General features: G+C 39.6%; 3 protein-coding genes across 3 annotated transcripts; 1 reads left to right on the forward strand and 2 right to left on the reverse strand.

The window, feature by feature from the left end:
* Positions 1-2,702: 2,702 nt before the first annotated feature.
* On the reverse strand, positions 2,703-4,712 carry LOC114757343 (protein DETOXIFICATION 48-like). The gene is made up of 2 exons (XM_028946358.1): positions 4,527-4,712; positions 2,703-4,377 (listed from the first exon to the last, which is right to left on the reverse strand). The coding sequence occupies exons 1-2, from the start codon at positions 4,665-4,667 to the stop codon at positions 2,881-2,883; spliced, it is 1,638 nt and encodes a 545-aa protein (XP_028802191.1). The 5' UTR covers positions 4,668-4,712; the 3' UTR covers positions 2,703-2,880.
* A 2,581-nt stretch (positions 4,713-7,293) lies between these two features.
* Positions 7,294-12,795, reverse strand: LOC114757279 (sucrose transport protein SUC4). The gene is made up of 5 exons (XM_028946278.1): positions 12,015-12,795; positions 9,755-10,494; positions 9,460-9,523; positions 9,329-9,372; positions 7,294-8,395 (listed from the first exon to the last, which is right to left on the reverse strand). The coding sequence occupies exons 1-5, from the start codon at positions 12,511-12,513 to the stop codon at positions 8,231-8,233; spliced, it is 1,512 nt and encodes a 503-aa protein (XP_028802111.1). The 5' UTR covers positions 12,514-12,795; the 3' UTR covers positions 7,294-8,230.
* Positions 12,796-16,535: 3,740 nt separating this feature from the next.
* On the forward strand, positions 16,536-17,288 carry LOC114757280 (protein DOG1-like 4). Its single transcript, XM_028946279.1, has one exon. It carries the CDS (start codon positions 16,567-16,569, stop codon positions 17,281-17,283), a length of 717 nt encoding a protein of 238 aa, XP_028802112.1. The 5' UTR covers positions 16,536-16,566; the 3' UTR covers positions 17,284-17,288.
* The last annotated feature ends 393 nt before the right edge of the window (positions 17,289-17,681 follow it).

A 17,681-nucleotide genomic window follows, 5' to 3' on the forward strand; every position in this document is an offset into this window, starting at 1 on the left:
ATACGGTTATCAAACAGTATTGGTTATTATCTCATAAGCAGTGATGCCGTATTTCTAAAGATTTTAACCAAAGTAGGTCATAATTTTGAGAACTAATTTTTTAATGAAAAATATTATAGGTATTTTGTGCTAAATGTATCACAGATGTATAAGAACAAAAAAACCATGTGATCCCTTTTATTTAATTTTCAATCGAAATCGTTTAAAAAACAGTATATTAAAAAACTCATATATGAATTATTATTATCAAATTCTATGTCATGATTGGGAAAAAAATTCATACATTTGATGTATACAATGAATAACTGATCGATTACACCTCTATAGTAAGTGTCACATGCTAACAAGAAGTCAAACGGTATGATTCCTAAGGCCCGGCTGTCCATAATCATCAGCATCAGCCATAGCTATTTTTAATTCTTTATTTTTGTCAACATAACTATGTCCACTTGTTAAAGTTGTATAAGAAGCCTTCACAACCTATTGCAAATTAAAGTTTAAATTTCTATTGAAAGACATACTCATATTTAATACCTGACATTGTCTAAAATACGAAATAATTTTATAAAATATATCTATATATGATATTGAATTCAATACTAGGGATTGAAAGTAACGTTATTATGGACAGGAAACAATATCACTTTTTTGGCTAACATGATCCGTGGAGATACGTTAAAGAAGAGAGGAAAGAGGGGGAAAGAAAAGTGAAAGGAGGAAGAGGACAGAGTAGTGCTGCCAAATAATGAATGTGTGTTGGAAACTTAGAATATGAATGAAACGTAGATTCCCACAACAAAATGAAGGAAATGGTGACGCTGTAGCACCCATGATCACACACACAATTAATTCTTCTCCACAAGCGCTGTTCAATGAGTATGGAGCAATACTAGGATATAGCAGCTGGATGCAGATATTATCAGCCCCCCAGAGAAAAAGGAGATAAGGTGAGCTTGAATCGAAGAGAGGAGATTCAAAAGCAGCACAAGACGACAAAAGCTTAATTAGCCTTATTCTTAGGTGTACCACTCAAAACCTGCAAATCCAGAAGATGGCCCCTCCTGTATCTCGCTGCCATCCCATGCACACATGAAAGCATATACATACATATATATATATATATGCGACCTCTTTAAACTGTATTAGTACAGAATGAACCGTCTTAAAGGAAAGACACTGAGGAACACAAGTTAAAGAGGCTAATTAATGGCTGCTCACGATGGATCTTGTAAACATCTCACGGTTGGGTTCAGTGGTGGGGAAGTGGCAGTGCTCCGAATTTTGTCGTGTGAGAAGTCGACAGAAACAAGAACAGCTGGATTTTGTTTCTGCAGTTTCAAGCAGGCCCCTCCTCTTCTTCACATTTTTCACTGCCACCACATCCTCTTATTACTCTCTCTCTCTCTCTCTCTCTCTCTCTAAAAGAACAAAATGACATTAATCTGTATCTCCCCCTCTTCAAGCTCTGTCTTTTGCTTATAACGCAGACGGTACGGTAGGGAAAAAGGAGACCCCTGCAACCCATTTCAGCTGGTGATTAAAGTGATTGTGTGGGAAGAAATTGGATGATGGAACATGGAGATAGAGAGAATGGAGGCGGAGGATTAAGAGATCTTTTTTTTTTTTTTTGTGGAAACACGGGTTAGAAAGAGATCAAGACCAATCATGAGGGGTAACTTTCACTAATTATACTATGATTGGAGAGGTCAGGATCATAGATTTTGTCCTTTGCCCTTTAATTCTCTGTCATTTCTTTTGTTTTATTTGAGGTAGGAGGAGACGTATACTTCTCCCAATCCTATATATAAGCAACCTCCCCTTGCATTATAAAATTAGTCTTATATATATATAAAAGCAAAATTTTGTATTTGTCTGAAATCTAATCTAATGTACTTTAAAAAAATAACTTTTTTACTCCAATTAATTATACGTCGCTTTTATTCAGTTTTTTCACTCATTATCTGTCCATCTCCTTCATTATTTTTGTAAATTATGGTGTCTTTAAAAAAAAAATCTTACATATTTAATGCTTTTGATTAATTTTAGCAAATATTTTGATCTCAATAACCTTGGGAGATGTTACTTATACATAAATTCAGAGGGAGCATACATGAGAACAAGATGCTTTTCCACATCACTACATATTAAAACAATAATAATAAAAGGCTAACAAAGCAAGAGTTAGGCGCTGCTTTGATTATGGTCCATTTATGGCTGTTCAAGCTTTACCTTTTATGGAAGGCAGCAACACTAATTTCCTGCGCCTCACAAACAACCGACAGCTTACAGCCCCATCTCCTCTCTTTTCCTTCTTATTCTTTATGTTTTTTCTTTCCATCCATCCCCACAGCCACGCTATGGCATGAAGGAAGCTTTCTCACTTTATATTTAATACTTCACAAAGTGATATTCTTTTTTAGCATCTGATTTCCTACTACAAGTCTCACTGGTCTGATTAATAACATTTTAATAATTTAGATTTATTACAACTTACTATTTCAATAATGAATTTATAAAATATTAAATATGAATAATCTAAAATCTCATATTGTTGTTGTTATTTCGTATCGTGGTTTAGTTAAAATAAGAAATCATTAAAATCTTAATAAAAAAGCTTCGACCGCCCAAATCTCATCCCGGGCCTCAGGTCTGTTTTCCCATCACAATGCCTTTAGCACGAAGTAATTAAAAGATCAGTCTGGTTTTTTTTTCCTCCTCAAATACTATTATTATCGGACAAGGGATAATCAAGGCGGCAAAAGTGGGGCGGAAAATTATTGTACAGTACAGTCCAATAGAACTGGGGACTCTGCCTTCGACTCCTCCCGATTGGAAGGATGAAAAAATGGTGCTAAAACCAACAACTCCGATCACTTCAATTCACACTGTGCTCAATATTAACGGGTCTGTCTCAAGCGACGTCGGCTTGGTCCGCTCATCGTCACTGATCACTATCTCTTGAAGATAACATGAGTCGTGGTTAGTCTCAGTTTTTGCCAATGTGGGAATTGCAGAGTGATCAGAAGCAGAAGATGGGGCTGCAGTGAGGTCTCTTGCTCTTCGAACTTGCTCCTTCCAGTCTGTTCTTACGAGGACGAACATCATAAGTGCAGCGCAGGAGGCTTGGGCTGCAAGCAACCCCAGCCACAGCCCTGCAAACCCCATTTTGAGCACAAACCCCAGAAGCATGGCCACCGGCATGCCCACAAGGTAGAAGGAACCCAGGTTGATGTTAGCTCCGATGGTGGGCCTTGCGCTTCCTCTCAGGACCCCGCACCCCGTCGTCTGCGGGCAGTTTCCGAGCTCGCACATTCCGGCAATCGGCAATGCTATGGCAGTAAGCTTCAGAATCTCCTCGTCGGCGGTGAAGAATCGACCCCATTGATGCCTCATTAGGGTCGTGAAAAGCATGGCCGCCAGGCCTAGGCCCACTGCGCAGAACATAGACACAATCATGGAAATGCGGGCTTTTGCCGGCCGATTCGCGCCCAGTTCGTTACCCACCCTCGTGGAGACACCGAGGCTCAGAGATGAAGGGAAGACGTAGACCAAAGAGGTAGTTTGGATGAGGATTCCCATGGAAGCAATGGTCGCTTTCGGATTCACCAGAAGCCCGCACAGCATTATCATCAATTCGTACCACCACCACTCCAAGCAAACAGAAACGCATGTTGGAATCGCCAGTGAAAGCAGAGACGCCCATCCCTTGAGACAGTCCGTGCTGGGGGAAACCCAAGAATCTTTGTACACACCGGAGAAGTAAACAAAGGAAGAAACGAAGAGGAACAGGTTGAGATTGGTCAAAACCATTGCTATAGCCACCCCTTCTATACCCAGCTTGAAGTGAACCACCAAAAGAAAATTAAGAGGAACATGTAAGAGAACAGAGACTGCAGTGCAATATGTTAATGGCAATGTGATGCCTTGAGTCCTGAGGTAGATTCGAAGAGGGTGAAGAAGTGAGAGGAAGAAGAGGTCTGGTATGGAAAAAAGAATGAAGGTTTGAGCCATCGATGATATGTCCTGATCTTGACCGCACCAATTGAGGATGGTCTTCATGTTGAGCCACATGAAGGAGATGGGGATGGAAGTGGAGAGAAGAAGGAGGATTGTTCTTTGTAGTGTTAAGCCCAGAAGCTTCCATTGTTTGGCTCCGTAAGCTTGGCCGCAGATAGGTTCCATCCCCATGGCTAAACCGGAGATGACAGAGTAACCGGTGATGTTGGCGAAGCCGATGGAAAGGGAGCCTCCTGCGAGTTCCATCTCGCCGAGATGGCCAAGGAAGAGCATGGAGATCATAGCTCTCGAGTACAGGAGTAAACCGGTGATGGCGGTTGGGCCTGATATCCTGCTTATGTCTTTGATTTCTGATACGACCTGAACGCGGTAAAAAAGAAGACAATAACATTAATGGGTATGTCATAATATAAACCGAACACAGAGTAACTTTTTATTTTCACGTGAGTGGTTATAAAGTAACTAGTTCAGTAAAATTACAATTACAAAAGTAATATTCCTAAGGATACCTCTTTCGGAGTTGGCCATCTGCTAAGATCATCATCATGATCTGCAGAGGGAGGATCCATGGGTTTCTGGGGGGCTGCGGGATGGGTCTTTGTGGGACACAGAAATGGGGATGCTGAAAGAGATGACTTGGGATTACACATGACGAGGTAACTAAGAAGTCGTAGGGACTGGGGATCGTGCCCTTTGTGTTTGTCAGAGGATTGTAAGGGGAAGAGGGTCTCTTGTATGTGGGAAGGAGAAGATGGGAGGGACTGGTTTATATGCATGAAGCCTGGGGCCCTTGGAAGAGCACGTGTCGCTAACTGACTCAAATGCACCAAAAAGTGAAAAATTATGCTACTGCGGAAATCGAGTGCAGAGAGGAAACATTATCCCAAGGGACGGTGAATTAAAACTGCAGAAAAAGCAATGAATGTGTTCGCTTGAAACGGGTTATAATTAACAGCCGTCAAAGCAACAAAGGATTAGTATGTTTTCTTAATGACGGCGCTAATAGTGGTCTTAATTTAACCAATGGAAGTGGTTAGTCTTCTCTGAAACGCCGTGTTTGGCTGAGATATTTCTGTGCGAGGAACATAAAGAATTTTATCCTGAAGCAGGGAAAGGCAGTGGAATAATCGAAGGAGAAGCCAATTCCCATACAGTATTTTCTGTTTCCTTCGTTTTTCCTCTGGTGGGACACCTGATCCGTAAAAAGACAGGAAGCATGCGTACTAGTAATGCGGTTGGGTATATTTGTACGAATATTAAAAAACGCAATGCATATAAATGAAGGACTGTTTGATGCACAGTATTTGGTTGCTAATTTTGAGGGCATGAGGGAAATGTTTTTGCATGTTTTAAGGCAGCCATGCATGTTCCGTTCTTCCCCAGTCCGCTCTCTTGTCCCAACATAACTCTTCACTGTCTGTCTAGGTCCATCTCATCTGAACCTGAACCACCCAAACTCCCAAGTTTTGTCCACTTCTTTGCCTTTTACCACTCTCGTCATTCACTCCAAACTCAGTACTAACTCGTTTATATTATATCAGTGGTAATGCCCATTAGGCCATAAATAACCCATGATGTGTGTCCTACTGAGTACAACTCATCTCTCTCATATCACTTTCGAGATAAAATCACCTCAAAAAGTTCAATTTCTAGCAGGGGAAAAAGGTCAAATAGATTGTTGCAGGTTCTGTTATCCTGATGGATATATACGTCTATATTTTATATGGAGGTGAGGAAGTGTTAGTGTCATGTGTGGATGGATGTGGGACCCCACAAGGAGGGTTGAAGAGGGAAGGAGGTAGATGGCCATATGGAAAAGAGACAGAAGGAAAAGGGGAGACAATGGGGAGAGAGAAGTTGCGTGCTTCAATGAGAGCCATTTAATGTATATCTCTATGGTGGCAAGATGGCCCTGTGCAGGCCACAGCATCATCAGGCAGTGGCTTTGTCTCTTGAGGTTGAGGGAAGCCAACAAGCCACAAGCATCTTCCCCTCCTACCACCATTCTTCTCTCATCACTCGCCCCATAACATCAAAACTTGTCTTCCACATTCTCATTAGCCTTTAAGCGCTAGCTTTTATTCTGCTACATTGAATACAAACCCATCTTCCTTCTCAGATTCCCTCCCTTGCTGTTGCTGAAAGATATGTATCATGAAACAGAACCAAATGCTTGGTAAATTTATTATGGAAGAAAGCAATAAGCACAGTGAGTACTGATTATGGACAATTTTTTTTTTTTTAAAAAAAGGTCGTTTTTCCGTGAAAAGGGATGCATGGGAATATTGAAGCTGGCATCCAAATTGGCAGGTGCGTCTGCTGAGTTAAACCAAAGGGGAGGGAGTGAAACGAGGAAGGTTGCGATAATGGCGTGCAAATGTAGCGTCATCAATCAGGAAGACATCTATCTTAAGCCAAGTTGGTATTAGTGGGGGATCAGTCACAGTTGTTTGTGTTTTGGGACATAACATACCTAAAATGCAAATTTCTGGAAAAGAGTGACAAGACGCGTTAGAATTAACTTGATATGGGCAAAAGATTATGCTCCTCTAGAAGTGTGATCAGATTCCCTAGTTGTATCCGTCTAAAACTCTCAACTTTTCCCACCGCCATTCAAAGGTGGATGCTTTTGCCGGAACTCGTCGTTGCCTCGCTGGGCCATTCACCACACACATTCCTCTCTTCTCTTCTCTCGAACCTCTCTGGTTACGCGGAGTGACCGGTGTGACACCTGTGCGATTATCATCTTCCAAATTCCAATTTTACTACCTGAATTAATCACCTGGGATTCGCTAGTATTTATGTTATGTGAACAAGACGCTGCACCAAATCGTTCTGACGTTAAATAACGCGTCTGCCCTTGTGCCCAACTGTTCCTTGCCATGCATATATTCCATCAAAATCAAATACGAAACGAAAATTATGGTCTGGTAGTTTAATATTAACAATAATCCACAATGAACTTTAAGGGGTTGCCACCTTACTGAATGATGGGATTTTTCTTCTGTTCCTTCCTTTTACCTTTATTCGAACAAATTAGACACATTTCTCTCTGTAAGCTTATATAAAATCTACGCATAGTTATTCATGAACTATGAATATCAATTATCTGACTTGCAATATACAATATGTTTTATAGTGATAATAATTAATAATCAACCCAAAGTTGATATTCTTAAATGCTCTTGGCTGCCTTGGAATTTGGTAACAGGCTTTGTACGGGAAAGCAGTAGACACTTTCACAGATAGTATGTGCATAAAAATAAAACACGATAATTTATTGCATAATTCGAAAGCATTTATTGACAATTGACGATAAGAAAACCCCTCAACCAAGAATTTTGCTTTAGGAAGTGCCAAAAAATGGAGCATTGAAGCAGAGTCTCCACCACGGTTTCAATCAGCACAATTCACATATTCACTGCTGGCCACTAAGCACATTCTTCACACAGACAAAAAAATCACACGCATGCATAAGATTCCAATACATCATCAATTGAATCACCATCGCACAATGAACACTTCATGCGGAATATTTCCCAATCAACAGTAACTCATCTCGGTTGGAAAGTATGCTGCCTGACGGAAGCTTTAGCACCTTCCAAAGATGCTCCAACCCCAACAAATTTGCTACAGCATTTTGGCCATAGAAGCAACAACTTATACAGGTGGGACGGACTTGCAATGAAGAAATTCTCCACTGATTGCAGATAATCTCCTGTTTAGTATTTTGTGATAACTTTTAATGTTACATGCTAGGGGCTAGGATACCTAAAAGAACCGCTACACGATTTATTTTAATCCTTGGACATGAAGATTGAAGAGCATTCACCTTTCGTGCACTAGACAGAGAATTTGTCATGGTTTACATACTACAACCATTCTGACTGTTTTGCGGATACTGTTAAAGTCATCAGGATCCCCAAATAGAGAGCGAGTTCCCAAGAAATCAAAGGCCTATGAAAACTATAGAACGGCAAAAATATGGCTCAATGGCTAAATAATGACCAATAAGACGAAAGCACAACCAAAGGATACAATTGTCTATTAGAAACAGATTGGGTGAAGAGGGTTCTCATGAAAGGAAGCTCGAGAAAAAGGCTAAAATCAGATAGGAGCAAAAATAGCTATATACAAATTCTTGCTACCCCATGATTTACCACCATCCCTCTTCAAAAGAAACCAGTGCCATAGCCAGAAAGAACACAGCACCTCAAACGTGGGATCTAGGCTTATGAGAACCACCACCAGATCGAGGAATAGCCAAGACAGCAATGAGTCCACTGATAAGGGCTGCAATAGCTGCCACAGCAAATGCTGGAGAGTTTCCACCACCAAATAGCTGATCCCATGGTCCACTTCCCAGAGACACCACTATCTGTTTCAAAAATCATAAATGTATAAGTCAAGTAGCTCCAAAAATAGAAACTGTACTTAAAATAGGTCCTTTCTCACGGTTTACATATTTACAAAAGACAAGTCATCATTAAATTCAAACCACAAAAAAGATTCAATGGCTTAGACCGGGGAAGAACTTGTCTGCATAATTATTTTTATAAACTAGATATGATGTCTCAATTGAACTCTTCTGGCAATCAGTTGTTTGTCAATGCAACTAGATTTTCATGTAATCTGTGTACAACTAGATATGATATCCTCTGCTTCCTGTAATAGCTAGTTTCAAAGTTGAGGGTCTTAATTCAATTATGTTCTTCGGCAGACGAATTGGTTTTCACATCCAAAATGACAATCCTATTTCAATATTAACAACGTATAAATCAAAAGGGAACTATCAAGTGTTACTTTTAGAATTTGAGTTTAAAAACAAAGGACTGGAATTATTGAGATTATTCTCGATCCATTTTAACATAAAATGAATATTATTTTGCCGAGGAGGATTTCGATATATAATCTATCTAGCTCTTTAAGCATTTTCGGAGATTGGAATCAGTTGATGGCCTGCATTTGATGCTTATCCGACAGCGTCAATTGTTTAGAGGAGTTTGTCTGTTAAGCTCTATCCGTATATAATCTTTTGCTGAGGACTTTAGCCTCTTTTCCGTGGTCTAAGAAGGCATGCATCAAGGCCTCAATTATTTAATTATTCAAATTATATACTTTCTTGAGTGAAGCTTAATCCAAGAAAATTAGGTTCAATTATTAAGGCAGTTGATTAGCCTCAAATTGGCATATACTAAAAGTAAAAATCAATTTCATCAAGCTTTATTGTCAATTCAACAGCCCCTGAGAAAAACTCCAGAGAGAACTTCCCATTCAACTAAAAGGATATAATATCTTAAAGCAATGAAACCTGAGGGATCACAATTGCCAGATTCAGAACTCCCATCGATAATCCTGTAATTAGCGACAATCAACATAAACAGTTCTGCAGTCAAATCTCCAAAAGAAATGAACAGAAGAAGACCATAACTAGAAGCTCACCTTGGCCAAGTCCTAAAGACTCAATATGTGCTGAGATTAAGGCGTATGGGACACTGTAAGTGACCTGAAATAATCATTATCGATAAGTCAGTTTAAATCATGCGTAACGCGCACATAATATCGAATTTGTGCCCTCTTTATGGGGCAATTCCAAACTTGCATTTCTAGCACATCATGGTAGAACTGACATAATTGTGTGTAAGAGAGCGCAATAGGACCTTTTCCCCCCTAATCTGAGGGTTCAGAGAACCAATAGGAGGTGTTGACCACAGAGAAGCAGATTTGAGCAACTTACCGCCAATGGAAACCCAAGAATGGTAAAAATTGTTATTGCCGCTATTAAAATGCCAACTGGCGGTTCATCTTTGCCAAGATAGCCAATGCTGTTTGCCACATAGGTTACTACAAGAATTGCGATAAAGCAGACAGCCATTACGATGTTTGAGATTCCCCACAAAAAGCCAGCCCCCCGCTTCCTGCTTAGCCATTCCATGAGTAATGACGTTATAGCAAGAACAACCGAGTTCAGCAATAAACCAAGTGCCCCCATTCTAACTCCTGCATCATAAGTAAGACCTTGATTTGGATCACCACCATAAATCTCTCGACCCACCCAATCAGTATCGAACAGAATAAATGGAAACCATCCAATCCAAGTCAGTGCAGTAACAGACAGTATTATCCATATAGGAGCTGAAAAATATTTGAATGTCCCAAATAGCTCCCACAGGAACGCTTCTTCTGCAGTACCCGACTCTCCTGCCCCTTCTTCAGTATGGGCAGCCCCATTCAAACTAAGAGGCGCTTCATGAGCTGCTGCAATGCTGATATATGTGGTGATCACAATGAAAACAACATCGAGAAAGAAAGCAGACTTGAGATTTGCACAACTAATTTTACATGCAGGGGTAACAGTGAAAGAAAAAACCCTGTACCAACCACTGAACGACCCAGTTGCGTAGCCAAGAATGTTACCAATAGCCATAAACAGAGAGAAATAGGCATTTGCCACTCGTGTCCTTCGATGATCCTTGCCTAACATTATATAGAAGAAAACATCAAGAAAAGGAGGAAGAAGGATGTCAAAGTATTGTTTCTTCACTCGAGTGATCACTTTCATTTCTCAATGAATTGCAATTGACATAAAAACAATAATCTCATGGTGGCTTGCCATTTGGGTTTTCATTGGTTTCCCCCCTCTCCCTCTCTTTTTTCCTCCAGAATGACCAATTTCTATCCCTAAGTAACAGAAAGAATAATTGAAGCATACAAGACCCATGTCTGGTCAAAAATTATGACAGGGATGATATGAGTGAAAATTTTCACTTCACAGAGGCTTCCCATGATTTGAAGATTACTCTTACGATCGCATTTGCGCGTATGTAACAACTTACAATAACCAAAGTACCATATTAACATAGTTTCGAATGTTTTGCGCAAATATTTATTTGTGTTCTAAACCAGAAACAACGCTTTTACTAGTTTGCATGAATCACACAAAGGCACAGAATAAAAATGGAACCACTTTTTTACGTTAGATGCCACTACTAAAAGAATGTTGCCAGGAAAAAGTTATTGCCCCTAAATTAATGATTACATTAATCTGGTAAGCTTTTTTGTTAGAACTTATATTTTATTTCCATATTGTTACCGGCCAAAAAAATGATTTTTTGTTTAGAAATTTTACGAAAAGAAAAAGTTACTTTGTGTTTGTTAATAATTAAAAAAATCACAAAGTATTTTTTTACAACAAATTACTCCTTAAAATAATTAAAAGGTACTTAGAATAGCTTCTTGAAATAATAAAAAATCTAATTTTTTATCCTAATTATTTTTAAAATCTTAAACAATCATTTAAAATTTCTGAAAAGTAATTTTTTAAAAAGAAAGAGCGATCCCCAAAATTGAATTTCGGCACCTAGAGAGCCTGTTCTAAAGCTAATTATTGATTCTTAAATAATTTGGTGGCATGTTTGGTGGCATGTTTGCATGTTCGCTGTACCTATCATTAACAAATTATCAAGTTATTGATATGTATACCACTTACCAAAAGCACACAATATTCAAATCGAGCACCAAAGTTTGATTTCCTACATCATTGTCTGAGTAAATTCATTCAAATTGTGAGATTTACAATATTTAATAGATTATTTAGAACAAAAACAACTATTCTTGTTAGATCATTGATCTGATAATACTTCTGTTCGACTGTTACTTTAGATACATCAGTAACCATTCAAGTCAACTTATGGTGTCAAGCATTGATAGGGAAGCCAGATAATAACAAATATCAAAAGGAGTTTGATCTTTATTGAACTTCTTTAGTTGCTGACACAAATTGCATTATTGTGCAGTCAAGCATCTAGCGGCAGAATACTGATATATCTGGTTTTCAGAAAAGGAATTGCTAAAGTAATGCTTCGGCATTTGGAAGTTATAACGTTACTACTTTAAAACTGGAAGAGTTTTCCAAGGGAGGGTTTAGTTAAGGCTTTCATTGCCTCGGAACAATCACATGTTCAATTATTTGAAGGCAAAGTCCAAGAAGATCTTACCAGTAAGATCGGCAAGCAAAGCTCTACAAGGACCTTGAGTCATGTTGTTGGCCACATCCAAAATCCAAAACCCGAACACAAATACCACTATTGCTCTCGGCCGAGAATTCTCCGTGTCACCAAACCACCAGCCAATGTCAGCAGAGTGACCAATGACCAGAACAGAAATAATGATGGACACTGTTCCGGCAAAGATAAAGGGTCTCCGGCGGCCGAACCGGCTGGTGCACTTGTCACTCATGTGCCCCACCAAGGGCTGAACAAAAAGACCAGAAAGAGGGCCACATAGCCAAATTATGCTAGCCCACGCGTGAGGAATTCCAAGCTGCTGCACATAAGGCGTCAGGAGAGAAAGCTGCAGGGCCCACCCAAACTGAATGCCCCCAGCCACCGATGCCACCCGAAACAATTGCCTGAGCGGAACCCTGGCCCCAGCCGGAGGCCGCGCCGATGATGATGCAGCTCGTGACCGTTGACGTTGAGATTGGGGATTCGGCATCCCACAGTCTGGCACTGTAATCTCAGCTAGCCTCCCTCTCCGCTATCTAGTGCCACGTTGGCCGAGACCGATTCCGCGAGGGGGTATGAAATAACAGGAAGAAAGAGAGAGAAAGGCGGCGGCTTCACAGAGCCTCGCTGATCTGAATATCAGAGCATGGACGAGAAGAAGAAAAAACGAAGGAAGACTGTATACTTGAGAAGAGCGTTATTCACAGTGGCTGGAATCTAACTTCGTCCCGGCAGGTATTTACAGATCCATCTTGGTTGAATGGATTTACCGATCCATCTTCGAATTGATTCAGGCAGAAGAATTAAGGCATCACTGTTTTGGAATGACAGAAAAAAAGATTCGGCCACAAAGGCAAAAAGAAAAAAAGCGGTAAAATGACCAAAATCTCTTAGCTGTTTTTGTTGGTTATTACTTCCCCTCGCTTTTTTGGGAGGGCTGCGGAACGGATGGACGGAACTCCCAGAATTTGCCAAGGCGAGTCATGATGAGAAATTGATATGCCACATTTACCACACGGCGCGTGCGAATTGGCGTTTATGTGTAAAACGACAATGAATTGGATTTGAATTATTTCTCTTCGTCAAAAATATCACGAGGACGCGCGGGGAAGAATTGCTGAGTGGCTCCTGAAAGCTTATCCAACAGGCAGCAACGATACCCCACTAAATTCTAAATATGGTTGTCGTTGAATTCTCTCTGTCCTTTTTTTATTTATTATTATTACTATTATTTTAGTTGAGCTCACCACTATTATTATTTTTCGAAACAACATTTATATGAGAAGCTACTGATAAAATCCCTAGTTGTCTGAGCGAACCAAAATTTGTATGAAGGTCCAGATACAACATATCTTTCATCCAGTGCATTAATTTTTTAGCGACATGTAAATTGTTTTTAATTATGTATGAAATGGAATATATTTATATATGGATGAAGATGTGTTACATACGGCTGGAGAAAAAGTCATAATCATTTAAAAACTTTAATGCTCAAATTTGTAGTGAATTTTTTAATCATTTTCCCAGATTATATCTTCCGGTCCTTATTATAAGACCCAATTTGACTTTTTATTTGATCCTAATTATAAGACCCATTTTTTTTTATCATTTTTTTCCAAGATAATCCTTCTAATAATGATAGTTTTAGCCAATATACTTAATTAGCAAGAATATTTTAGGAATAACAATACTTATTTATTATAAATAACCAACTTAACTTACTTCCTTATCTCCTCAAATAAGTCAATTGGGTCTTATAATTAGGACCGAAGAGTATTTGGCAGAGTTATATGCTACATAGACTCCCTTCCAGAGTTAAGCCGTAATGATGATATTAAGTATTGATTTTTAACATGTTATATTATCGCGTAATCCCAACCACCACAAATTCAGTAGTCCACGGCCCAAGCTAAGAACAATGTTAAAAGGTTAAAAAAAAAAATGATTCACATCGACTTAAAATATAAGCAATGCCGTTAATCTAGTCTGGGTGGTACGAAAATAGTAAGCTTACCTTGATTTTGTGAAAAGCTTCAGTTGTCCTCTCTCCATTGTAACATGCATCGAAGATTCTATTACCCGATAATGTTAACTTAAGATTGTGACAAAAGTACCCAACAAGTTTCTCGTATTTTAAAAATATCGAGATCTTTCTTCGCATGAATGTATAGAGTAGCTGTCCCCCAAGAGGACAAATTCGATTTTGGCACAACAACTAAAATGAAGGCGACGTTGAGCATTACCACCTCTTTTTATATATATAAAGTCTTGTTTAATTTTTATTTTGATTCTAAATATTTAATTTTTTAATTTATTTTATTTTTTATATTTATATATTTTTTCAATATAGCCTTTTTTAGTAATAATAGTTCTAATTATTAGTTATCTGACCAAGAAGCATCACATTGGCTTTGAAGCAGCTGCATGGTACTGGCATTTTGTAGACGTGGTTTGGTTATTTCCATTTGTTTCTATCTATTAGTGAGGAAGTAAGAAAGACAATATCTATTTATTATAAATAATTAATTTAAATTATTTTTTTAATTTTCTCAAATCAATTAATTAGCTTTTATGTTTGTGACGAAAATTATTTTTTTAATTTCACAGTGAGAATAAGATATTTCACGAATAGTCCCGTTCCAGACGCGAGCATGAGAATCAGTCAACGTAACAGAGTGTTTGAGAACTCTTGTTTAAAAAAAAAAAAAAAGTTCTGATCACCATTTTAAATAAAAATATAATTAAAAAATGAAGGGGAAAAAATCATAGCAGCTGGTAGCGGTAGGTGAGGTGGTGCCGTGGTGATCACACAGAGTGACAGCTCTTGAATAATCCGGCTGTCGTTGTTGTTATTATTTTGTTGATGATATATCACACAGAAGGAAAGTTACATTCAAACGCAAGCTGAGAAAAAAAAACAAAAAGGATGATTTAAAATATCGAGCTCTGAAGCCAGGGGCATGGGGCATCGTTCATCAAGGCTTATTTGTTAGTAATAACTAAACACAGATTATTATATTATTTAAAATTAAAGAAATACAAACTGCGAAGATAATATGAGTAGCGATGGGGAGGCGGAGCAGGGACGAATATGCCTTTTGGGTAATAACACGATTCAAGCAAAAGCAGAGCCGTCAATAATGTCTTGATTTGTTTGATCACTTATTTTGTCCTGCTTCACTTTAGTCATTGGGTTCCACTATTCCGTGAAAGGTACGTATGATTTATTAATCACCTTAAAATATCCGTCGTCTTTGTTTCTTCACATCTCCACTTTTACGTTCACCCCTTTTCAGTCCTTGTCACCTCAAAACCATGTGATCAATGCTTCCAATTTCGGCTCGACAACGGCGGATTTAATTAATTAAATAAAAAATATATACATATCCCACCGATTCCCCCACCCAAAAAAAGAAAAAGGAAATATCCCACGCAGCCTCATTGAACAACTAACCGCAAACGTTACAATCATGTCCACAATGGCTCAGCCATTTATTTAACTTAATCTGGGAAATTGAATACGTAATCATGCGTCACCGTAAATAAGGCAAACTGATTCCGTCGGGATATCATTATCGTTAGCGTTTGAAAATAACAACCCATAAGCAACGCATGAAGAATCCTAGAACAAGTCTGGATTTTATCTCAGAGAAAGAGGCTTCATGTCCACAAAGGGCATAATGGTTTGGGCTGGTGACAAAGAGCAAGAGGCCCAAAAAGAAGGCAGTGGCCCAAGATGAATACTCTATGATGGGTGGCCCAAAGAGGACTCAACCGCTGAATGTCGGTTTGCCCCTTGTCGGTCAGAAGAAGAGAAGACGGGGATAGAGCAAAGAGCAGCGTGAAATTATGGGTTTTTGAAGGGGAAAAATAATACTCCCTCCGTTTCTTATTATAAGATACGTTTGATACTTATGACATGTTTCTATATATAAGAAGCACTTAAAAGTTGTCTCTACTTTTTTGTGTTGATCTCCTATTTTACCCATATTTATTGTCTACAACTCACACTCTTTCTCCCTCTCACTTCTCTTCCTTTCAATAATTTAATTGTTCCCTCTCATACTCTCTCTTCTTATTAATGAGGGTATTTTTGGAAAAAAAATTATATTTTTTACACATTGATTGTTCTTAACTAATTTTAACTGTTTTTTTATCAACGTGATTCGGTTATTCGTATCTTATAATAAAAAACGGAGGGAGTAATAATTTAATAATAATTTATTTAAAAAAAAAAAAAAGGGATAGAAGGAACTTTGACTCACGTCACATGACATGCTTGCCTCGATGTTCTGTTTCCGCGGCACAACAGGGAATGCCCTCCCACCGCCATGGCATCAGCACACAACCTGTGACATCTCTTCCTTCTTCCTGCTGCCTTTTCAAATTTATTATCCCGACTAAGGAAACCACTGCTCCCTCACTTCAATCCAAATCCTTATACATTAAGAAACATCTTTTTTCCAATGAAAAGCCATATAAATAGAACACCATACCCGCCCTGTTCCTCCGGGCAGAGGAGACACTGCATAGACCCAAAACAATGGCACAAACGCCACAGCAGCAGAATGCGCGGAGCTCATTCCAGAGCTTCTTCGAGGGATGGCTTTCGCGCCAACAGAGCTTCCTCGATCAGCTCCTCACTCTCTCCCTCGCCCCCGACTCTCCCCTCAAAATGGAGCAACAGAGTGCCCTCATTGACCAAGTTCTCTTCCACTACCAGCAATACTTTCAAGAGAGATCCCGACTCGCCGACGATGTCTTCCTCCTCTTTTCCCCGACCTGGTTAACTTCTTATGAGCGAGCTCTGCTCTGGATTGCGGACTATAAGCCTTCCCTGGTGCTTCATCTGGTGGACGGCGCCGTGGACGGTTTATCGCCGGAGCAGAAGGCGATGCTGGAGCGAGTGAAGGACGATACCAGGAGGCAAGAAAGGGTCGTGACGGGAGCAATGGCGAGCGTTCAGGAGATCCCAGGAGGACCGTCAATGCTGCAATTGGCGAGGCGAGTGGGGAGGCTGATCGATGGGGAAGTTGATGAGCTGGACACCGCACTGGAAATGCTGAAGAATGCGATGAGGGAGGTATTGGAGAGGGCCGACGAGCTGCGAGTGTCGACGTCGAGGAAGGTGGTAGAAATACTGAGACCGTCGCAGACGGTGCAGTTTCTGGCGGCGGCGGCTCAGTTTCAGCTTGGCGTAAGGAGTCTCGGGAAGCGGTTGGACTCGCGGTTCAGAGCGGGTCAAGCTTCTTCACTCTAATAATTCTGTCCTGTCCAGAAACCCGCAACTATAAGCGTGTATCTCGACAGGCCTGCTCCGTTACGGAAATAATCCAAAGCCATCCGGTGCCAAAATCACTACTGACGAAGTCGCGTCCTTTGATATTCTGGAAACGAGTTTTGCATCCCCTCCCCCGCCAAAAAGACAAGCTATTAATGCAGGGGTTAATTAAAATTAATCAGTCTCGTTACGTTGCTGTTTCCTTCTTAAAAATAAATATAAATGTTTTTATTGATGATGAAAAAACAATTTGAAGTTTATAAGTAATTGAGGATATATGTTACTCACATAATGCGATAAGGAGAAAACAAGAATCAAACCTCTCGTCAGCCTCAGGCCAAAAAAGAATCTCTCGGCAGCCAGTACCCTTCAACCAA

Source organism: Neltuma alba, unplaced genomic scaffold (genome assembly GCF_004799145.2).
Source record: "Neltuma alba isolate B1F8T4 unplaced genomic scaffold, ASM479914v2 tig00010592_pilon, whole genome shotgun sequence".
Taxonomy (NCBI): Eukaryota; Viridiplantae; Streptophyta; class Magnoliopsida; order Fabales; family Fabaceae; genus Neltuma; species Neltuma alba.